The sequence below is a fragment of the Drosophila erecta genome, unplaced genomic scaffold (genome assembly GCF_003286155.1).
Source record: "Drosophila erecta strain 14021-0224.00,06,07 unplaced genomic scaffold, DereRS2 tig00000000-arrow-pilon, whole genome shotgun sequence".
Lineage (NCBI taxonomy): Eukaryota > Metazoa > Arthropoda > Insecta > Diptera > Drosophilidae > Drosophila > Drosophila erecta.
This window is the reverse complement of record NW_020825194.1, coordinates 9,032,456-9,052,606: the sequence shown is the minus strand read 5'-3', so window position 1 is coordinate 9,052,606 and position 20,151 is coordinate 9,032,456. Positions and strand designations below refer to the sequence as shown.

At 44.9% G+C, this 20,151-nt stretch overlaps 4 protein-coding genes across 5 annotated transcripts in view; 2 read left to right on the top strand and 2 right to left on the bottom strand.

Moving 5' to 3' along the window:
• The first annotated feature begins 612 nt into the window (after positions 1 to 612).
• LOC26526307 lies at positions 613 to 3,181 on the top strand. Its single transcript, XM_015153889.2, has 2 exons — positions 613 to 1,222; positions 1,817 to 3,181. Exons 1-2 carry the CDS (start codon positions 794 to 796, stop codon positions 3,179 to 3,181), a joined length of 1,794 nt encoding a protein of 597 aa, XP_015009375.1. The 5' UTR covers positions 613 to 793.
• LOC113564642 (kunitz-type serine protease inhibitor mulgin-4) lies at positions 1,086 to 1,759 on the bottom strand. The gene is made up of 3 exons (XM_026983088.1): positions 1,656 to 1,759; positions 1,254 to 1,597; positions 1,086 to 1,127 (listed from the first exon to the last, which is right to left on the bottom strand). Exons 1-2 carry the CDS (start codon positions 1,726 to 1,728, stop codon positions 1,257 to 1,259), a joined length of 414 nt encoding a protein of 137 aa, XP_026838889.1. The 5' UTR covers positions 1,729 to 1,759; the 3' UTR covers positions 1,086 to 1,127; positions 1,254 to 1,256.
• Positions 3,182 to 3,541: 360 nt separating the features above from the next.
• On the top strand, positions 3,542 to 5,420 carry LOC6554445. The gene is made up of 2 exons (XM_001982107.2): positions 3,542 to 4,015; positions 4,074 to 5,420. The coding sequence occupies exons 1-2, from the start codon at positions 3,542 to 3,544 to the stop codon at positions 5,418 to 5,420; spliced, it is 1,821 nt and encodes a 606-aa protein (XP_001982143.2).
• Positions 5,421 to 6,661: 1,241 nt separating this feature from the next.
• Positions 6,662 to 20,151, bottom strand: part of LOC6554444 (rho GTPase-activating protein gacU) — a 63,088-nt gene continuing 49,598 nt past the window's right edge. For both annotated transcript variants that reach the window (XM_015153832.2, XM_001982106.3), the window contains 2 exons: positions 10,138 to 10,661; positions 6,662 to 9,978 (listed from right to left, as the gene is read on the bottom strand). In XM_015153832.2, the coding sequence (XP_015009318.1) occupies positions 8,104 to 9,978; positions 10,138 to 10,590 (2,328 nt within the window). In that variant the 5' untranslated portion in view covers positions 10,591 to 10,661 and the 3' untranslated portion in view covers positions 6,662 to 8,103. The remainder of the gene's footprint in view (positions 9,979 to 10,137; positions 10,662 to 20,151) is intronic.

The window sequence follows — 20,151 nt, the reverse complement described above, 5'->3', positions numbered from 1 at the left end:
AGTGCACCAAAACATATAAATGCTTGAGAAATATAATGAGCCGAGTGGATGCTGTTGTTGGCAGCATCATTAAGAGCGATCATCTGTCAGGCGGATCGCATGTGAATGAGATTTGTGACTCGATTTAGCCTCGCTATTGTACGCTATTCAATGGAATTAAATCTGTATGGATTTGTAAAAAACAAATGATTTAAAATTTAATAGGGCTTGTGCTCAAATTCATAAATATGTGATATGATTCGCATTTTACTCCTGCCCGAGAAAAACCTGCTGTCTGCACATAAACATACCAGCTTACAAACCACTTGCCCGATATCTAAACTTTATACTTTGAAGCTAACTGTGGTGGCTACCAAATGCTGATTATACTTAATAGCTGATAGCTAAAAGGAACTTAACACCCACAAAAGTGTCTTAAAACAAGCCAAATGACTATGTGGGCGACTTTAGTTGGTTATTAAAGCCTGAGCGAAAACATGTTCATCACAGTTGGTAATGGTGCTACTAATGGGGTTGTTAGTGGGTTTAGTGGCCTCTTAAATTGCCCACAAGGCTTATTGTAAGATATCCCATTTCGGCCCGAACAAAAAGCTGTATGTCAGGGTATTTCTTTATTATTTTATTATTTAATTATTATAAGTACAGTGTCATCCTAATTGCACTGTAAGGTGGTGGCAAAAAACTCTCGGGCTAAGTTAAATAAATCAAATAAATCTGCTCCCATGGGTGCCGTTGATGGCAGTTAAAAGGCACATATATAAACTGGAAGTGGAAAGTCATTTCCACATTCAACATGGGTCAGTTGCACCTACTGTTAGCCGCATTGGTTCTCCTTAGTCCTGGCAGGCAAAGCTCCTATCACAATTTACTACATCATCTGAGTCGTGAGCTTGAATTTGAGTATGCGCTGCTTTTGGGCAACTCCGATCCGACTTGGCTGGAAATCTTGTGGCAACTTCCTGTTTCCGTACTTCAAATTGAAGAGCACTCTAGTCCGAACTATAACTTGCTTGAAAATCAATCATATAATGTCCTTACAATAGCTTTTGTGAACGATGCACCGGAAGCCGTACTGGGAAATTTGTACCGCCATCTACGTATGCTAAACACACGACCCGTGCTGTTGGCTATAAAGAATATGACAGTTCGAGTAAATTTGTTGTTGCAATGGTGTTGGAACCATCAGCTACTTAATGTTGTGGCCATAGGTCCAGATTTCGAGGTAAGATGTACATAATTACTTAAGTAATTACCTTTTAATAAAGGAGAGTGAAGTGATTATTAGTTTTTTCTTTTGTCGTGGTTGCTTCTGAACTTTCTGATAATGAAGTTCTATTAAATGACGGTGTGCCATCTGTTCTGTGTTGTCCTGTCATATAATCATTTTTATCCGTAGAATTCATAAGTTCTTCGAATTCATCGTCATCTGATAAGGCATCACATTGAAGTATGCATTCCTTTTTAGTTTGAAAACGATTTGGGTTTCCTCCACAACCACCGTACATAAATTCTACGCATACATTGTTGGCATAGTCGTAGGCAAACATTTCAAAATTCCCATTGCAAGGACCAGGATTTGCGATTAACAAACACCTCCCTTGAAATGAAGATTTACTATCTATAAGTTATATAGTTAAGCTATAAAGATAACTCACCATGTCTGAGTGCCACCGCAGTTCCAAGGCCCGTTAAGAAAATTAATAGCTGGGAAAAAACTAGCAAGTTCATGACTGTGAAATAATTTATTGCTTGTGTTTGATGTGTTGATTGTGAAATATTAATCACACGCCTGGTGGGATCTGTTAAATATTTTCAGGAGTCCTTAATTGTCTACAGCTACACGCCCTTTCCCATCCTGCAGTTTATTGAGAGAAGTTTGGACAATAGCTCTGTAATATTCGAACAGCGCTTGGAAAATCTTCACGGCTATAGGATACCCATTGCTTTGGGTGGATCTTCACCTCGACTAATAGTATATCGTGGTTTGGATGGAAAACTGATTTTCTCAGGACCTGTTGGTAATTTCATGAAGAGCTTTGAACAGCGTTATAATTGCAGATTGGTTCAACCATATCCTTTTGACGAGTCTGCCATTCCTCCGGCTCGTGATTTAATTGCTGCCGTGCGAAATGGTAGTGTGCAAATTGCTTTGGGGGCTATTCATCCCCAACTTCCTTATACTGGGTTTTCTTATCCCTTCGAGCTGATGAGCTGGTGCCTGATGATGCCAGTGCCCGAGGAGGTTCCTCCCAGTCAGCTCTACAGCATGGTATTCAGCCCTCTGGCGTTCGGCGTCACTATAGTTGCCATGGTGTTGATTTCATTAATATTATCCATTGCTCTTCGTCTTCACGGATATAGAGTCAGCTTTAGTGAGTACGTTCTGCATGACAGCTGTCTGAGAGGAGTCCTGTCTCAATCCTTCTATGAGGTCCTTCGACCTCCAGCTTTAATTAGGGCTATGTATCTGGTGATCTGTTTGCTGGGTCTGCTGATCACCTCCTGGTACAACTCGTACTTCTCCACTTTTGTGACCAGAGCCCCCAGACTGCCACGGCTCAGCAGCTATGAGAGCATTAAGCAGTCTAGTCTCAAGGTAGTGATTTGGAAGCCGGAGTACGAAATGCTTCTCCTCTTATCGGAAAACATGCAGAAATACTCGTCGATCTTTCAACTGCACGAGGACTACCAGGAGTTTTTGCATTTACGCGACTCCTTCGACAGCAGATACGGCTACATGATGCCAATGGAGAAGTGGTCTCTGATGAAGGAGCAACAGAGGGTATTCAGTTCGCCATTGTTCAGCCTGCAGGATGATCTCTGCGTCTTTCACACCGTTCCCATAGTGTTTCCCATCGTAAGCAATTCGATATTTAGGAAACCCTTTGATCGCCACATTTTGGAAGTGGCTGCCACGGGACTTCTGAGTCGCTGGAGAGACATGAGCTTTACGGAAATGATCAAGGCAGGAAAATTGAGCCTCGAGGATCGAGGTCATCCAAAGGAATTTCGGGCCATGAAGGTGGAGGACTTGCTACAGATTTGGCGCTTTGTGGGTTGGATGTTTGGGTTGGCCACAATGGTGTTTATCCTAGAGTTGGTTTGTTTTTGGCGACACAGGATGTGGCAGAACATGAAATATATATTTTGTTTCGGCAAACCAAAAAAAAATTTAAGTTAGGCAAATAAAGAAAGGAATGTCTTTGTCAAATGTTTATTAGAATAAAACGCTTTTGAAAACCTCAAAAGAATTCCCTTTAGCATATTCACAACCATAGTTATTGTTTTATTGACTTAACCTAATCTCAGTGTAGTGTTAATTTTCCAACCAAACATGTCTGATTGAGGCGATTTCGCTGTCATTGTGTAATGGGAATCCCCTGGGAAATGTTTTCTGGTTTTCTTTTTTCGCCCGCGACTTGTTAACGTGTGCTGCTAATTGGAATTAACCATTAGCCACGTCGTCGGCGGATTCATTAGCAACCCTTTAAATGTGCAGCGGCATCAATCAGTGTCATGCAGTTGTCCCTCGACCGTCGTGATGGATTGCCCAAAGTGGATCCTGGGCGGCCTTTGCCTGATTAGCCTGGTCGGTGCCGCAACGGTAATTGAATTACTGGGCAGGATGAAACTGGAATCGGACTTTGAGTACGTGCTGCTCATGAAGAATCGGAACTTTAGTCTGTCGGATCAAGTTTGGAACGGCACTTCGTTGGCAAGGGACATTATGGACGAACTGCAAGTGCCTGTCCTTCAATTAAATGAAGATGTGAGCTACTTTTTGCACAATAGCATCAGTAGACGTCTGGTTTCCCTAGGCTTTATAAGTGATGCAAATCTGGACGAGCACAGAGGTCTGCTCACAGCTCTGGTCGCGAATCTTAGGCACATGACCACGTCTAGAGTGATGTTTCTGATCCAAGCGGAGGTGTCAACCGATTTTCTATACGAACTGTTTAGAGATTGCTGGCGTAAAAAGCTCTTGAATGTGATTGTGATTTTCCAGGACTTTGAGGTGGGTGTGGAGAAGCTCAGAAAAATTAAATTCAATATACTCTATTTTTGGCTCACAGACTACCTCGACCTTCTACAGCTACTCACAATTTCCTGTACTACAAATAGAAGAGCGCATCTATGATATCAGTTTGCAACCTTTACCTATTTTTCCCGATCGACTCAGGAATTTCCATGGCTACGAGATGCCCGTGATTCTTGGAGGAACCGCTCCGCGCATGATTGCCTACCGCAACAAGAAGGGTGATGTGGTCTATGATGGAACCGTGGGTCACTTTATGACGGCCTTTCAGCAAAAGTACAACGTGAAATTTGTGCAGCCACTGCTGGCGAAAAATCCCCTGGACTTTGCACCATCGATGCAAACAGTTAGTGCAGTGCGCAATGAATCCGTAGAGTTATCCATATCCCTGACTTTTCCCACGATTCCCCCATTTGGATTCAGCTATCCGTACGAGCAGATGAATTGGTGCCTCATGCTGCCGGTGGAGGCCGATGTGCCACCATTTGAGTATTACACCAGGGTCTTTGAGCTGGCTGCTTTTCTGCTAACTCTGGGAACCCTAGTGATAATATCCTGTCTCCTGGCCAGCGCCTTGCGGCTCCATGGCTATCCAACCAACATCAGTGAGTTCCTGCTCCACGACAGCTGCTTGAGAGGAGTACTGGGGCAATCCTTTGTGGAAGTCTTCCGAGCACCCGCTCTTGTGCGGGGTATTTATCTGGAGATTTGCGTGCTGGGCATCCTGATCACCGCCTGGTACAACTCCTATTTCTCCAGCTATGTGACCAGTGCACCAAAGCAGTCGGCTCTACGAACTTACGATGATATTTTTGCCTCCAATCTGAAAGTGGTGGCATGGAAGCCGGAATATGCAGAGCTGGTTGGCCGTCTCCTGGAGTTTCGGAAGTACGAATCCATGTTCCTGGTGGAGCCCGATTTTAATCGGTACTTGGCACTTCGTGACACGTTGGACACGAGATATGGTTACATGATAACCACTAATAGGTGGGTTTTGATCAACGAACAGCAAAAGGTCTTCTCGCGACCACTTTTCCAAAAACGCGACGACTTTTGCTTTTTCAACAATATACCCTTCGGCTTCCCCTTGCATGAGAACTCGGTGTTTATGGAACCAGTGCAAATGTTGATTATGGAATTGGCCGAAAGAGGACTCTACTTTCACTGGATGGCCACCGGTTTCTCGGAACTCATTGAGGCGGGTGAGATGCACTTTGTGGACTTGAGTCCTCATCGCGAATTCAGGGCCATGCAGATTCAGGATCTACAGTATGTGTGGTATGGATATGCTTTTATGGTAGTATTTTCCTCACTAGTTTGGCTGCTGGAAATCTTGGTGCACAAGGTAAAATGGAAAATCATTATGAAGCGGAACAAAATATAAAAGAGTTTTGTGGCTTGTTTAAAAACCATAATATCCGAAAATTATCGTTAAATACACTAAACATAAATCGTCCTGCTACCTAAACAAAGGGATCTTTGCAGTTGTAATGACTACAGCCAGTGTAGTTTCACAGCTCCAGCTGCTTTATGGTTATTTGTCTAGCCATCAAATATGACTTTCCTTTCGTTTCGCATACCCCACACGAGGATCGAATGTTCCCCATTTCCATTGTGCAAATATTTGCACAGCAGCTTGCTGGCCCAAAGTTCAACATCAAAAGCAATTAAGACGCGTGCTTGCCGCAGTGGCAGCTGAACACTGAACACTGAACACGGAACATGGAACACCGAATACCCAGTGTTTGAGTTCCCCCAAAGGTGCGCTGATGTTAGCCACCTGTGCGACGGCCACTGGCGCCTCTTGAAATTCCCTAATCGACATGTTTCGATCTCAAACGACGTGGTCGGCAGTGGAGGCATCACCATCAGCGGTGCACTGGGAGAAATAGTGGTTAGCTGTCATTTGGGCTTAATGTGATCAAGATCTGGGGCAATATCCTATAAGAACTTCTTACGGTTTTTAAGGGATATACAAATTTTGGGTGAATCCACAAAACAAGTATTAATTTTTTATAAAAGATTAAAAGAGTGAGAAAATAATCAAAATTCTGATGAATAGACTGAAGAATTCGCGTTTTGTTTTATGTACTTGGCGAATTTAATACTTATCGAAATTCGAACAGTGCCAGTACCCCTTTTTTTGCAGTGCACGAGTCGTGTTTCACCGATCGTGAAGTGAAAAATTTTCTCTAATCTACGCTGATGGCACGCATTTGTAGCCCCCCGCCAAACGATGCCGGCAGTCTGGGGCCGGGTACTTTGATTTTGACTGACAAGTGCCGCCTGCCTGCTGCATCAGCGTGCTGCTGCTGCACTGATGCTGCAGTAATGTTGCTGCAGTTGCGATCCGTTGTTGACATGCGCAGCTGCATGCGCTTTCGTGTGCACTCAGCTCCTTTATTGGAGAAAATTATTTCAGACCTCGGCCAGACCCATCTGCCATCTTCATCCTCCATCGGCGTAACGAGCTGAAACTAATTAACCCACGTCGGACCCAAACAGCGGACACGGGGCGCATCTTAATTGTCAATAAAACGTTTTAGATTTCTTTATTTTTAATGCTTGCAATACTAAAAAAATTAATGCAAAACTTAACTGCAGATGGATGTGTGTGTGTGTGTGTGTTTTATGTTTGAGTGAGTGTTTGTGTGTGTGTGTGTGCATAAATAATAACTAACAAAGATTTAACTAAGATTTCAATGTGTGGCTTAGCCTAGGCTTGGATATAAACAAGGATCGTTCTCTATGTACATAAACTATGAAGTTCAATAAATTAGCAGAAAATACTCGTATTGCAAAGTGTACACAGTTTATAACAAATCGTTAAAACGTTACATAACCCAAACACCATTGAAGATATTTCTTGCGTAATCTAAACTATTGTCCATTAAAAACTATCACAAAATAATTGGCAGTTTAATTAACCACTAACTACGGCTGATTTATCAGTTAGCTTAGCCTAAACAATACACTAGTTGGGTGAATGTGGAGTTATCTTTAATTATAGGGAATTTCGCCTTAGTAATGCGCCTTGTTGTTTGCTTTATTTATCAAATACAAAAATAATGGCAAGTGCAAGTTGAGTTTGCTGAACATATGGTGTGTAATAGTTTGTAGTTGGTAAGGTAATGCTTGTGCCCCCCTTATTTTCTTAATGTTCGCTGAATGCCTTCGAAGTTGGCTAACACTCGGCCCAAGAGATCAAAGAGATCCTTGAAGGAGAAAGGAGCGGGAAATTGCTGTAGGATGAGCTCCGGAGGATGCGTTTCGAATTTAGTGCCTTAGGTCAGTGTTCCTCCCTCAAATATTTGGCATTCCCTCTGTTTACAACTAATAAAATACTACTACTAACATTATATACGCGCATATATAATATATACATTAACACTAGCAAACAAATTTATGCTAATTTGGGCAGAGCAACTAAGAAAACAAATACTTTTAATTTACAGGAAACACGCATCGGGCTGAGCAACTTGAAGACTCTATAGAACTGCGGGTGATCAGGAAACTTGGTAAATAAATCGAATATTTGAAGGCGGTAATTATTCTAGTTAGGGGAATTTCTTTTAAGAACTCTCATTATCGTTTTGCAAGGAAGCGTTTGGCCTCTTTTTGATATCACCACTCGTGGAATTGCTTCATTAGCTTCGTTACACTTCTATTTCTACACGCCTATGGTTATTTCTACTATTTATACTTTAGTTTAAGTTTAGTTATTTAAATCTTCAAAATTTGGCACATTTAATTTAATTTGTTGAGTAAATGTACATTAAGTTGAGTATTGTATTTGGAAGTGCTTCGAGTGTGTTTGTCTGTCTGTCTGTTTGTCTGTGTGTGTGGGCATATAGGAATTGCACAGAAAGCTGAAATAGGAATGCATCAATGACGTAAATTCGAGTTGGGAGTACGAGTATTTAAGTATTTAGGTATTTAACAGTAGTAATAGTTTCTCTACATTTTCTTTTTCATTTTGTTTGTGTGTGTGTGTCTGTGTTTGCTTTTTGTGAGTAAGGAACAAGAAATAGTTAGGCCGGGGTAATCCACCCCACTGCCGGTGCTCACTACCGATTGGCAAGGAGTCCATTGGCAGGTGGTAGTACTCCGCCAGGTGGCGTATTGGGATTGCTGATCATCACGGGCAGCGAGGGAGGCACCACACCGCCACCGAGTTGTTGCTGCCGCTGGTTGAGCGCGGCACTGGCCGATCCCGTCGAGGATCCGCTCGCTCGCTGGTGTTTGCCGGATCCGCCCTTGATTATGTTTCCGTTGTTCTTCTGGGTCATGTGCGTCTGGTAGTGCTTGGCCAGATGGGCCTTCTGCCGAAAACTCTTGCCGCAGAGCGAACAGGCGAAGGGCTTCTCACCCGTATGCGTGCGTATGTGCACATTTACGGAGTACTTATCCTTGAATCCCTTCGCGCAAATGGAGCAGTAGTGCAGGGAGCGCTCCTTTCGCTGCGTACTGCCCGAGGAGGAGGATGAACTGCCGCCGGAATTGGCTGGCGGGCTATTGCTGCTGCTGCTGGCACTTCCGCTCGACGAGGAGCTGCCACTGCCACTGCCTGCTATCAGCGGATTGCCACCGCTACTCTGGTTGTTATTAGCCACATTGGGATTATTGTTATTACTGCTGCTCCGTTTGTACGCCTTCTTGGGCTTGACAACGCCACCGCCGGAGCGGACATGACCGCTGCTGGCGGCGGAAGTCACCACCGCCGATGTGGGCGATGTGGAGGTACTGACCTCCGGTTTCAAGGGTTGCGGTGGTTGCAACTGACCGGCCGATGTTACCGCCGCACTGGGTGAGATTTGCATCAGCACGTCACTGGTGGGCACGTAATCTCCGGGAGTTGGTGTTCCTGCCGAGCCGGCACTACAAAACTGCTGCACTTCGTTGGCGATGCGCTTGATCTTCTCGAAATCATCGCTGAAGGCATTCTCCAGCGATAGGAACATATCGTCCACCAGGATATTGTTAGCATTCCCATTATGTGGCTGCTGCTGCTGCTGTTGCTGCTGCTGTTGCGAACTTAGATGGATGCCCTGGGCCTCGTCGAACATCTGGGCGGCACTTAAAGTGGAGTCCGCAAAGCCCAAAGCTGCTGCCTCATCGGCAAATAGCAAACGCCGCATATCCTCCTCCTTGACCACCGGCATGGTCAGGCCATTTTGCATGTGCAAACCCTTTGCGTAACCCTTACCCTGCAGGGCACTCCGCAGCAGCGATTCCGCCGTACTCTGTTCCGTTTCCGTATTGTGATCGGCCATGTGCCAGTCGTTGTTGTTGTTCTGGAATTGAGCCAACTGTTGGCCCAAATCATTGCCGCCCGCCAACGAGATGGCCGTGACCAGCGAGGGCAGCGTTTGTTGCGCTTGCTGACCCTGGTTTTGTGCCTGGGAAATACTGCTGAGACCATCCGTTCCATTGCCAATCACATCCTTGCCATCCGTACTAAAGCCACTGTCATCGTAGGGATACTCTGATTTAATGTAGCCCGGAAAACTGCCCAGCAGACTGTCCAGATCCAGCGAAGTGGGCAGCTGTTCCGCCTCCGAGCGCTTCAGCCAGGGCTCTCCTCCATTTAATACTGTCAGGGTGTAGATCTGGCCATCGGTGGTGTCCAGGCTGCTGATGGTGTCGCTGCTGCTTCCCGCTCCGCTGGAAGCTGCCGAGGAGCTGTTCGCATTCGGCTGCTGCTGTTGCTGATGCTGCTGCTGTTGCTGCTGCAACTGCTGGTGCTGCTGATGTTGCTGCTGCTGCTGCTGCTGCTGCTGGAGGTGACCCTGCGGCGAGGTGGGACTGGGCTGATTGGTGCTGGCGGATGCGCCATTACTGGCGCTGCTTGTGACCGACTGCTGTTGCCAGCAGTAGCGATCGAGGTCCTCGAATATCGAGTTGGAGTCAAGGCGGCTGCTGTCCTTGTCCTGATGCCAAAACTGGAAGGGGAGAAGAACAATTAAGAATGATTTATAGAGGATGATTTGGTTGTGACTGGAACAAATTTACTACTTTCTAATTATCCAGAAGTATCTTTTTTAACATTTTGTCCCTGCAAATTGTATAGTTATAGCTAATGCCCCAAGTTAATAGCCTACCTCATAGCCCTGTAACGTGGGATCGCCACCGTTGCTGTTGCCGTTGCGGTTGCCCACGGGAACCACGACTCCAACGCCACCACCACCGCCACCGCCGCCGGCTGCACCACCTCCTCCGCCGTCGTGGATCATGTTGTTGCTGTTGGTTCTCGCACCACCGCAGAGGCTCTGCTGTTGCGATTGCGACGTAATGGGCTGGTGCACCACCTGGACGTGGTTGTTATTATTGTTGTGGCCGTTATGACTGTGGGGCGGCTGTTGGTGGTTCTGGTGGTGGTGCTGCTGCTGCTGATGCAGACTGACACCCAACGAATCCACGCCCACTCCTATGCCGATGCCCATATCGGGTCCGGTCACAAAGTCAAAGAAGTCCGCCTTCGAGAGATCCTCGGCACGAAAGGACTCGCTGATGTCCATGCCAGCCGCTGCGGACATATCCTCGGTGCCGATCATTTGCTGAGCTTGAAGCGCCAGAGTAGCGCCTTTAAAAACCAGTTACTGGTTAATTCCAAGTAATGTGTAAGCTGGAAAAGAGGAAATTACAAAATTAGTTATCGCATATAACGCGAATTCTTCAGGACTTTGTGTTTGACATTGTATCCGCTCCTATTGAAAGTGAAACATTCTTAAAATACCCATACACCTGTTCACAGCGGTTTCGATTTCGCAGCGAGTTTCGCTTTCGGTTTTCGTTTCTCAATTTCTCCAACACACACACACACACACGCACTGGGGCCTGGCCTGCATTAAAAGTCACACCAATTGATTAAAGCCACTTGTCAGTTGGCCACTTAAGTCAATCAGTCATTCGCATTCGCTCATTCTAGCCACATGGCCCGAGCCTGCATTCCGGCCATACTTGCATTTTAATTTGAGGCAGTCTTGGCCAGCTCTCTGCCTCTTGGCCAACTAACATGGCTAGCTGGCCGGCTATCTGCAAACAAATAAATCAAACTGACAGAAGGGTGACAAAGTGTAAACACATTTGGCGTGCTCGACTCGTAAATCTCTTGGACTTTTTGGCTAATGCCAAATGTTGGTTCTGCCAACCTGTCGCTGCGACACTTTTTTCCCCAATTTGGCCAGCACTTTTTGTTTCACTCTCGACTTGTTTCATTTGCATAGATTCGGCAAGTGCTCGGCATTTAGAATAGTTGCAAAAAAATAGCTTGGCTACCGTGTAGCCCATATCGGGCGTACCCCTAAGGTGATCGAACTGCGAGTCTGTGGTTATTTCAGTTTCGCTTAGCATATCGCAAAAAGTACCCCCGCGTCGTGTTCTGGCCAATGTGCCAAATGCTTAAATTGTCAAATTGATTCTACTCTACTACTTTTTTTTTGGTTTTTCGTTTGTTTTGTGTGGTTACCCCAAAGCACTGACACTGACACCGACATGGAAACCAACCGACTCGCAGTCGCTTGGGCTTATGTGTGTATGAAAAATGGACCTTACGGCCTGGCAGCGTGAGAACCACAAACAAAAATGACTTAACAAATTTGCATGGCTCGCAGTGCCATGGCTTGCATACTTTAGATAAGGGCAGAGCGGCGTAGAGAAAATGCCGCTGCTGGAAAATATTTCAGATGCTGCTGCTGTAGAAACTTTTAAGTGCAATATCTGCGGGGAAATCAAACTGGCAGGGGTATCTGGAAATAGCGAAAACGGCAGCAGGCACTGAAAACAACATTCGCTTAGTCTGATCTGTTGCAGCTGATTGTGGAAAAGAACAAAATTTTCATACGGAAACTTCAAATGGGTTTCTAGGTAGTTAGTGTGTGAAAAATTGATTTTTGTGATGCTAGAGTTCGTTGAGATATTTTGCAATACATTATGATCCTTTGTGGCTGAAAACTTGAAAGGCATTTTGTGCATTTGTATAACGTAGTCCTTTTTCTCTACGTGTCGGTCAGCAGCATCAACACCTGATCGGTGAGGCCACTCAAAGGAGGCACAGGCTGGCCAACAAGTGCAGGCCATTTGGGAAGCGGTCAGTTAACATTTTTAAGGCTCTCGAGGTGAGCTCGTTTCCCGGCTTTTCCCTCGCCTCTATCGCAGCTCCAATGGTCGGGCAAAAAGGAGAAAAACAAAAAAAAGTGGACAATAAAAAAAAGGAAATTTCACCAAAACCGAAACGCTGCGTAATCATTTGTGGTCATTTGCCTGCCAACTGACAGCGGCACCGAGCTCTGCCTAGTAGTTTACTTAATAATCATGTTTAAAATGCAGAAATTACTTTATATATACTTTATGGCCAGCAGCGGGGAAAAGCGCCAAACAGAACGGGCAAAAAGTATGAAATAAAATAATAAGCCTTTGTTTGAGCATTTTGGCGCTCAAATATTGACTAATTTGAGCACGATTATTGTGATTTGGATGCGGGACCGAGTCGGGAAAGAAAGAAAGTTGGCCATCCAGTCAGCCAGAGCTTTAGAGCCAAAGGAGACGTGCTCATATAACTGGCGGCCAGCCAATCATGGACGTGGTCGCCATGGATATATCTTGGTATCTGCTGGATGTGGATGTGGATGTGCATGTGCCGGGCACATGCATCTTCCCAGCCAAAGCCATGATGAAGATGCATGCGAATGCGAATTCGAATACGAATGGTGAATAGGATCGGTTGGAGGGGGTATTCGGGGGATGCTGCATGGTAATCGTAATCGTAATCGTAGAAATTGTTAGCGCATTTTGGCCAATGCAAACAGCCTGAGGCGGCATCATTTAAAAAACATGATAGCATGATGGGTTTTACGTTTCGGGTTGGCTGTTGGAGTGGGGAGTGGGGAGGGGGGGAGGTATTCGATTATGGGCCATAAATAAAAAACGATTCAATAATTTAAATGTTTTTAATTAACCTCGCTCTCTGGCATATTTATTCGCACAATTTGGTAGCGAGGCAGCTCATGATTTATTCGACTATGTAAATTGCGCCAGACAAAGGCAAATGCATAAGAAATATGTGCAAAAATGTGGCAATTTTCGGCACAATTTCTTTGGTCTAGCCCGGTCATGATTAGCGTCCCATAAGCTACGTCTTTGTTGCGGGCGTCAAGCGAAAAAAAGAAATAAATGGCAAAGAAAACAGCATCACGGTAGTCAATAGGCAGCCATCGTCTGAGATTAGTTTATGTGCAGGAATTTTTATATTGCGGTTACACAATTTTCTCCAGCTTGGTTATTTTGAACCCCCCCTCACTGCCAAGACAATCAATGAAAATCACACGCTTTGGCTGCTTCTGCTTTGGCCGCTTTTTCTTGGCCGGGTTACCGCTTTGACTGCACGATTTTCCACGCATTTTTAACCCAAATACCGTGCTAAACGATTTTTTAATGTCTTCACTAACAAGTTTCAATTACCAATCGTCAAATGCGTGCGCATAAAAACCGAAACCAGTTGTACTTATACTTAAACCGCGTGGCCGCACCACCAGCACCCCCTCTAGCGTTGGCTCAATCAATTAAAATAATTCGCCTGATTTCATAAAAGAAGACCAAAGCGCAAAGGAAGACAATATGGCTGTGGCTGTGCCGGCGGGGAAATGGGAAAACCTGCTGGTTGGGGACGTTGAGGCAAGTTGATTCACGTACCGCAATCAAATTGCGCTTCGATTGGCCCAAATGGAGCCATCAATGGAAAGCGGCAGTCGTCGTCTCATCGACTCGTAATCACTTTTATTGAGATAAACGATGGGGCGTTTCGCGTTGCGTATACGCAGTGTGTGCGCGTGCAAAATGTGATAATTGTGCGGGTAAAAATGGGTTAATCATGTCTGGCACATACTCGCACACATATTTCATGATGAAGGAAACAGCTTGAACTTGACTCTGCTGCATACTTTTGGGATTCAACTGCGTGTTGAGCAATCGTAATGTCCACCAATAATAAACGACTGTGCATATTCAAATTGCTAAATTGCCAAGCGACGCATAAATTACGAAAGCCATTCGAAGACCGCTCGTAAAACGCATCAAAAAACGCACGGGAGCTTGCAGCTGCGAATTTCTGCACCGCAAATTGTCATCGTTAGCCAAGTGAGACCAAGTTGGCCATAAGGCAGTCGATCATTTTTCAGCCAGATAATTATCGCCCACCAGTTGAGAGCCTGCCCCCAAAAGCCGAATAGAGCCGGATATGCCAGCAATTGCAGTTGCTAGTCAGTTGCTGACCAATTGACCAATAGCTCAGCGAGCTGGCGGCTGATAAGAAAATATATGCCGGTTGCAGCTGGCAATGGCATGGGGATGCAAGTGAATTTGGCTTATGCTTCAATTGCATGCATATGCATAATTGAATCAAATGGTCCTCCCCGTTGGAGCGGGCAACTTTCGAACCCCGCCTAATGAAGTAATCAACGGCCGGCATCTCGGGCTTTTTGCTGCCATTGTCAATCAAAAGTCGCGTTTTTATTGCGCCTGCGTTACAAACCAAATCGCATCAAGATGTATTAATCATTTCGGCCGCTGCCTGCGTTGGCGTTGAAAAACACTGAGCACAAATCTGGTTGTACTAATAATATTAAATATTTAATCGATCTTCAAATACCGAAGAATGTATGCTTTAAGAAAGCGTAGAAAAGGCCATGCTTTCGGATTTCAAAAGTAAACCAAATTTGGCACCCGTTTTTTGTGTGAGTGCAGCGGCAACCGGCAACAGTTAGCGGCAGCAGCCAACAAGCAACAACCGGCAACGGCAATGCCATTGCTTTATCAGCTGCCGCAGATCTCTTTGGCATAGCCAGGCGTATGAAAAAACGCCAAATAACTACAGGCGAGACGGGCATGATTAAAATGCGCAAAAATGGCAAACTCCAAATGGGCGCTGCTCGGCGGTAACAACAACAGCAAGAGCAACAGCAACAGCAAGAGCTACAACAACGGCGTGTGATGTACACGCGGCGCATTTCAATTCCATTTGATTAATGACAAAGCCGTAAAAGCAACTGCATGAAGGGGGCAGCCAGCTAACGAAGATGTTGCTGATTGGCCCGCTGTCCGTCTTGGCCACATTGGGACTTACATTGGGACTCCAATGCGAGGTCTTCCGCTGCCGTTGTCAACTGTCGGATGCAATGATGCTGCCGCTCAGGATCGTTTCCTTCATTTATATGTTTGACCATAAACATTATGCGAACATTAGCCAGCAGGCAGACAGCTCATAAAGCAATCAGAGCCACGTATCAATAGGGCAACAACCAGCTGCTAGCTGCCACGAATGCAAATTGGCAAGTGCAGCCTGTGAGTAGAAAGTGTTGTGCCACCCACGCGGCGAATCTGCATAAATACTCGTACTGTCCACCAAATAAGGCCAAGAGAGTGCCTAACGGCCTTGCGCCAGTGGGTGCTGCTCCCGCTGCTGCAGCTGATGTTGCTGCTGCATCTGTTGCTGCTGCATCTGTTGCTGCTGCATCTGTTGCAGTCGTGCCTTGCGCCGCGGCAACATGGCGCAATAAATTTCAAATTTGCTATGAAACTTGTATCAGAACATGTCCATCTTGGCGGCCCACACTCTCACTCCTGCACCCCTGCTGTGGTTTTGGGTGAAAATTTTCGTGTGCCCGCCTGCGACTTTCACAGCGTCTTAAGTGCAACGGCAGCAGTTACACTCAGAAAGAATTACTACTCAAAAAATACGCTCTAAAAGTAAAATATTCTTTATTCGAACTTTCCAAATACTGAATACTATCTTCTAACAAAATCTTTCACAAAAATATCCCACAATGTACATTTTCTTGAAAATGCAAAACAATGTGTAAGATATGTTCTAGACATCAGAGCAGCAACTTTTCACAGTGTACTACCAACTTTTGGCCTAACTGTAAGCTCGTCATACATTCTCCTGGGCCACGTGATTAATGCCTTAATTAGTGCAGCGCTCAATCAATTTTGGGCCAGTTAGTCGGTTAGTCAGAACCCAACCCAGAAAAATATGATTGGCAATTGTTTGGAGCGGGGTCATTTATCAAAATCAATACGGGAACGAACGGTCTCAATGCCGATGCCAGAGTAATAACAAGGCTAAATGCCGAACTGTGCGGACGGACAGCCCCCCAAGTCACAGAAATTTGCATTTTAACAAGTTAATTTTTTCAGCTGCCGCCACTGCTGTTGCTGCTGCTGCTGCTGCTGTTCTAAGTCATTGTAAAACGGTAGCGCACGAATTTTGGCAGCCTTTACTTTCAGTTGGCTTTTTGACTGGCGACATAATAATGACAAACCAGAAACAAAAAGCTTGAACACAAAATCTGGAAAGAAACAGAGAACTGCATTCATTGCCCAAGCGTGACATGTTAATTGAGTTTATATATACTAGTGCTTTTTTATTTTTCCTGAATTTTTGATTATGTCTTGGGGTGGGTGGGCGTTCACCCCGAGTGAGCAAACATTTTTGACAGCCAAATTGGATTGATACGAAAATGTATAGAAATTAAAGTATTAAAGCATTTACGTGGTGAGACGCCTCTGCCCGGAATCATGATAACTTTATTGATTTAGCCAAACGAGCAGAGTGGAGCCACCACCACTGCCGCCGTCGAAGACATTGAAACCAAATCGTGAGCTCTGGGCTAACAATCAAATTGGCAAAAAGAAAACCAACAATTGTGGCTGTTTTGTGTCGGAGAGTCTGTGACGTGATCGCTGCAGGCGCCACTTGGCAGCCAAACAAAGGAGACCTGGCCAGGAATGGCCAGAAATTCTGGCTAATCAGCACAGACAAAGGGTGACGCTCCCATGTATTTAGTTTGAAGGCTGACTGCCATTCATTATTGCCATTTAACCGGTCAGGCTTCTTGGCGCTATTCATAGGTGGCGGCATTCATAGGTGCACGCCAAAAGAGCCGCAATATCCTACCCAGTAATTTGTTTGGCTGTCATGACAGAGTGCATTGAAAATATTTTCACTTGCCCATCAAAACGACACAGCACTTGACATGAGACAGCCAACGTCAAACATTCCGCAATGCCACCCAAAAGGCATCTTCATAAATATTTTCCAAGCAACGGGAACGGCAGCAGCATCCAACACTCCCACTCCCACTCCCACTCCCACATCCCATATCCCAAAATGCCTTCAACAAACATCGTGTGCTGTCTGTGGGCTCCTTGAAGTTTCTTCTTCTTTCAGTTTATTTGCCCCGATCGAAATGATTTTCCCTCTGTGGCGTCTTTTTCATCATCATCATTAAATTCGTCAAGATGCAAATTTCTAACCCGTTGTTTGTTGTTTGTTGCTTGCCAGTCGTGCTCATCTTCCCGGTGGCAACAAAAAATACAAACAAAAAAAACTAACAAACTTTGTAAAAAAGGGGAGGAGTGGGTGTGGGAGTGGGAGTGGGCGAAATGGGTGGGAGGCCAGGCAGCCATCAGTCTGGCATTTCTTAGCTCTGAAATTTGTTGCCGCCTTTTGGCTCTGCCACACCGCTAAGCACAATTTATTGTTGTGGCCCGACTGTTAGGGCCACCTGTGGGCGTTGCTCTATCCATATAAGTAAAGCCGATCTGATCCGATACAAATTTATAAATATAGCGGACATGGTGATATGTATAACTCATAGCTGAACGAGGTACATAAATTGCTCGTGACTGCAATTAGACAATTGTCGCCGTCATCCAAACTCACTCAGCTCAGAAGCTAATGAATTTTTATTTCTATATGTCTTACAAGACAACAGCAGTAGGGCAATGGCAACAGCAACAGCAACAGCAAACAGCAACAGAGAGGAGAGGCCTTAGTGTGTTGGTGTTGCTCTTGTTGCTGCGGCTTGTATAAATTACCATAATAACAAATTACGGATCATTAAGATTGTCAGCTACTTCGTTTCAATTAATTAACCATTAATTACAAACCGCCTGAGCTGCAGAATGTGGTAACCAACGACAAATGCTGCACATGAACAGCACTGCCTGCTGCAGCAGCAACGGCATCAGCAACATCAGTGCAACATTTGCAGCAGCAACCATATTAGCCACGACGAAGACAACAACGGCAACAAGAAGCCAAAATTAATGCAATAGAAGAGACAACCAGCGGCAAGTGAAGAAAAGCACCGGGGAAATAGAAAAAAGCAGCTGTGCGCAAATATGCAAATTTCACAGAGTAAAACAGCAGCTACAAACAGCAACAGAAAATGCTGCAAATATGCTAAGAGACTTCACTTTCAATATATAGCAAAGGATGCTTAGCCTGTTGTTGTTTGTCGCTTTTGCCAGTTGCACAAATTGTATTTTACCATATAAAATTTCAGCTGCTAGACAAAAGAAACTCAACTCAACGCGAAGCGGATCGAGCCAAACACATTGTCATATACCCCGAACCGAACATACAATACACAATGCACCTACAGAAACGAAACGAAACTGTGACAAAAGCACCGAAAACCATACAAATACAAATTGAAAGTGAAACTCCAGGAAAAAATCCAAATGGAAACTAGAAATTTGCATAGAAATGAATTTGCAAGAGTTTGTCGCGTCTGGCAAGTATGGTTATAGCTGGATTATGTTGGATTAAGTGCTTGGGAATGGGAAAGGGAGGCCTACGAAAATGATTGCATTTGCCAGACCACTTAATTGAGGGAAATATCCCACTGGCAGCATTGTAATATCCACAGGTTCTTCGAAAATGTAATTGGGCAATGAAACATACTTGGCTTAAATTTTTATTTGCAATTCAGAAATGGCAAGCGAGCACTTTAAACTACTACATGCAAACTTAATCCGCGAGTGCTGACAGATTTGTTTTCAAGATTAATCTATAATCGAGCTAGTGTCTATGCACTTGATTTAATTATAATGATTCTATAATATACTCCCACATTTTTCCTGACGTCTTATTAAATGTAAATATTGATGGTTTTTGCTTTAGAATCCATTTCTCAAAACCATTTAGCACGTTATATTAGATGGCAAAGTCAATTGAAAGTCAATTAAATAATTTGCCTAAGCCACTAGCGAACACCTTACAATTCCATTCATCAAGCTAAACATATCGTTAATGTTATAGATTTACCAATTTATTTTATTTGATTTGCCTGACGCCGTGCAAATCGGCCATAACTCTGTGGTTCCCAACTTATTGATTGCATGTACTTGATCTATAAAGAATATCGGCTTAGTGCGCTGTCCTGCTCGCACTTCTTTGGCCGCATGACTTTATGACAAGCGGTCTAGGTAGCCAAGTTCGTTGCCTAAGTCTTTTGTATTGCGACTGGGCATGCAAATATTTGCATATAGATTTACACACCCACGGGCCGAGTCGCAGTATGCCTTGGCAACAATGGGCTGCCAGAGCCTCCTTTACTTGTTTAATATATGTAGCTATATAGATACGATGCCAAACTTTAAATATATTACACTCTAATGCCTTTTAAGCCGAAACTATAAATTTCTTATCGCCGATCGAAAATCAAGCGTGCTCACCGCAAGTCACAGTCAAAAAGCAAAGCCAGGTTTTAGCTTTTGGCCACTGGCACTGGGTCTTTGGCTGCTGCGAATAGTTGGCTGTTACTGAGGCACACACCCTAGTTGGCTCACTCGTGCGTCATATTCAAATGCGGCCAGATCCAGGCTTTCAGCTCCGGCTCCAGGTCGCAGATTGCGTCCGCCAGATAAGCCAATGCCAGCGCCACTGTTTCGATGACTACGGGAGTATGGAAGCACGGGAGTGCGGGACTAACTGCGACTACTTGAACTACCACCGTGTATCTATCGCATATGGCATTCTTTCAAAGGCCGTTGGCCAGAGACCAGCAAACGCTAACGGATCGGGCAAGCAGGAACCAAGCCGGCCATAAATGGCCAAAATGCATGCGCTGCCTTAAACAGTCAAATGTGTGGATAATAATTTTGATTTATTGCCACAGCATCGCGGCCAACGAGCCACCGCAATCGGCAATCTGGGCTAGATAACTCTATACAACTATGGTCGGGCATTTTGGGCATTATCAGGGGGAGGCTCAACCTGCTGTTTGATTTTTTTCTTCCCTCCGTCTTTTTTTTGGGGCGTGTGTTGCGGT

Excerpts from the sequence above, each read along its gene's own strand:
- LOC26526307 (XM_015153889.2), top strand. The coding sequence starts at position 794 with ATGGGTCAGTTGCACCTACTGTTAGCCGCATTGGTTCTCCTTAGTCCT. Across the intron at positions 1,223-1,816 it reads CCATAGGTCCAGATTTCGAG|GAGTCCTTAATTGTCTACAG; the intron begins GTAAGATGTACA and ends AAATATTTTCAG.
- LOC113564642 (XM_026983088.1), bottom strand. The coding sequence starts at position 1,728 with ATGAACTTGCTAGTTTTTTCCCAGCTATTAATTTTCTTAACGGGCCTT. Across the intron at positions 1,598-1,655 it reads TGCGGTGGCACTCAGACATG|GGAGGTGTTTGTTAATCGCA; the intron begins GTGAGTTATCTT and ends CTTCATTTCAAG.
- LOC6554445 (XM_001982107.2), top strand. The coding sequence starts at position 3,542 with ATGGATTGCCCAAAGTGGATCCTGGGCGGCCTTTGCCTGATTAGCCTG. Across the intron at positions 4,016-4,073 it reads TGATTTTCCAGGACTTTGAG|ACTACCTCGACCTTCTACAG; the intron begins GTGGGTGTGGAG and ends TTTGGCTCACAG.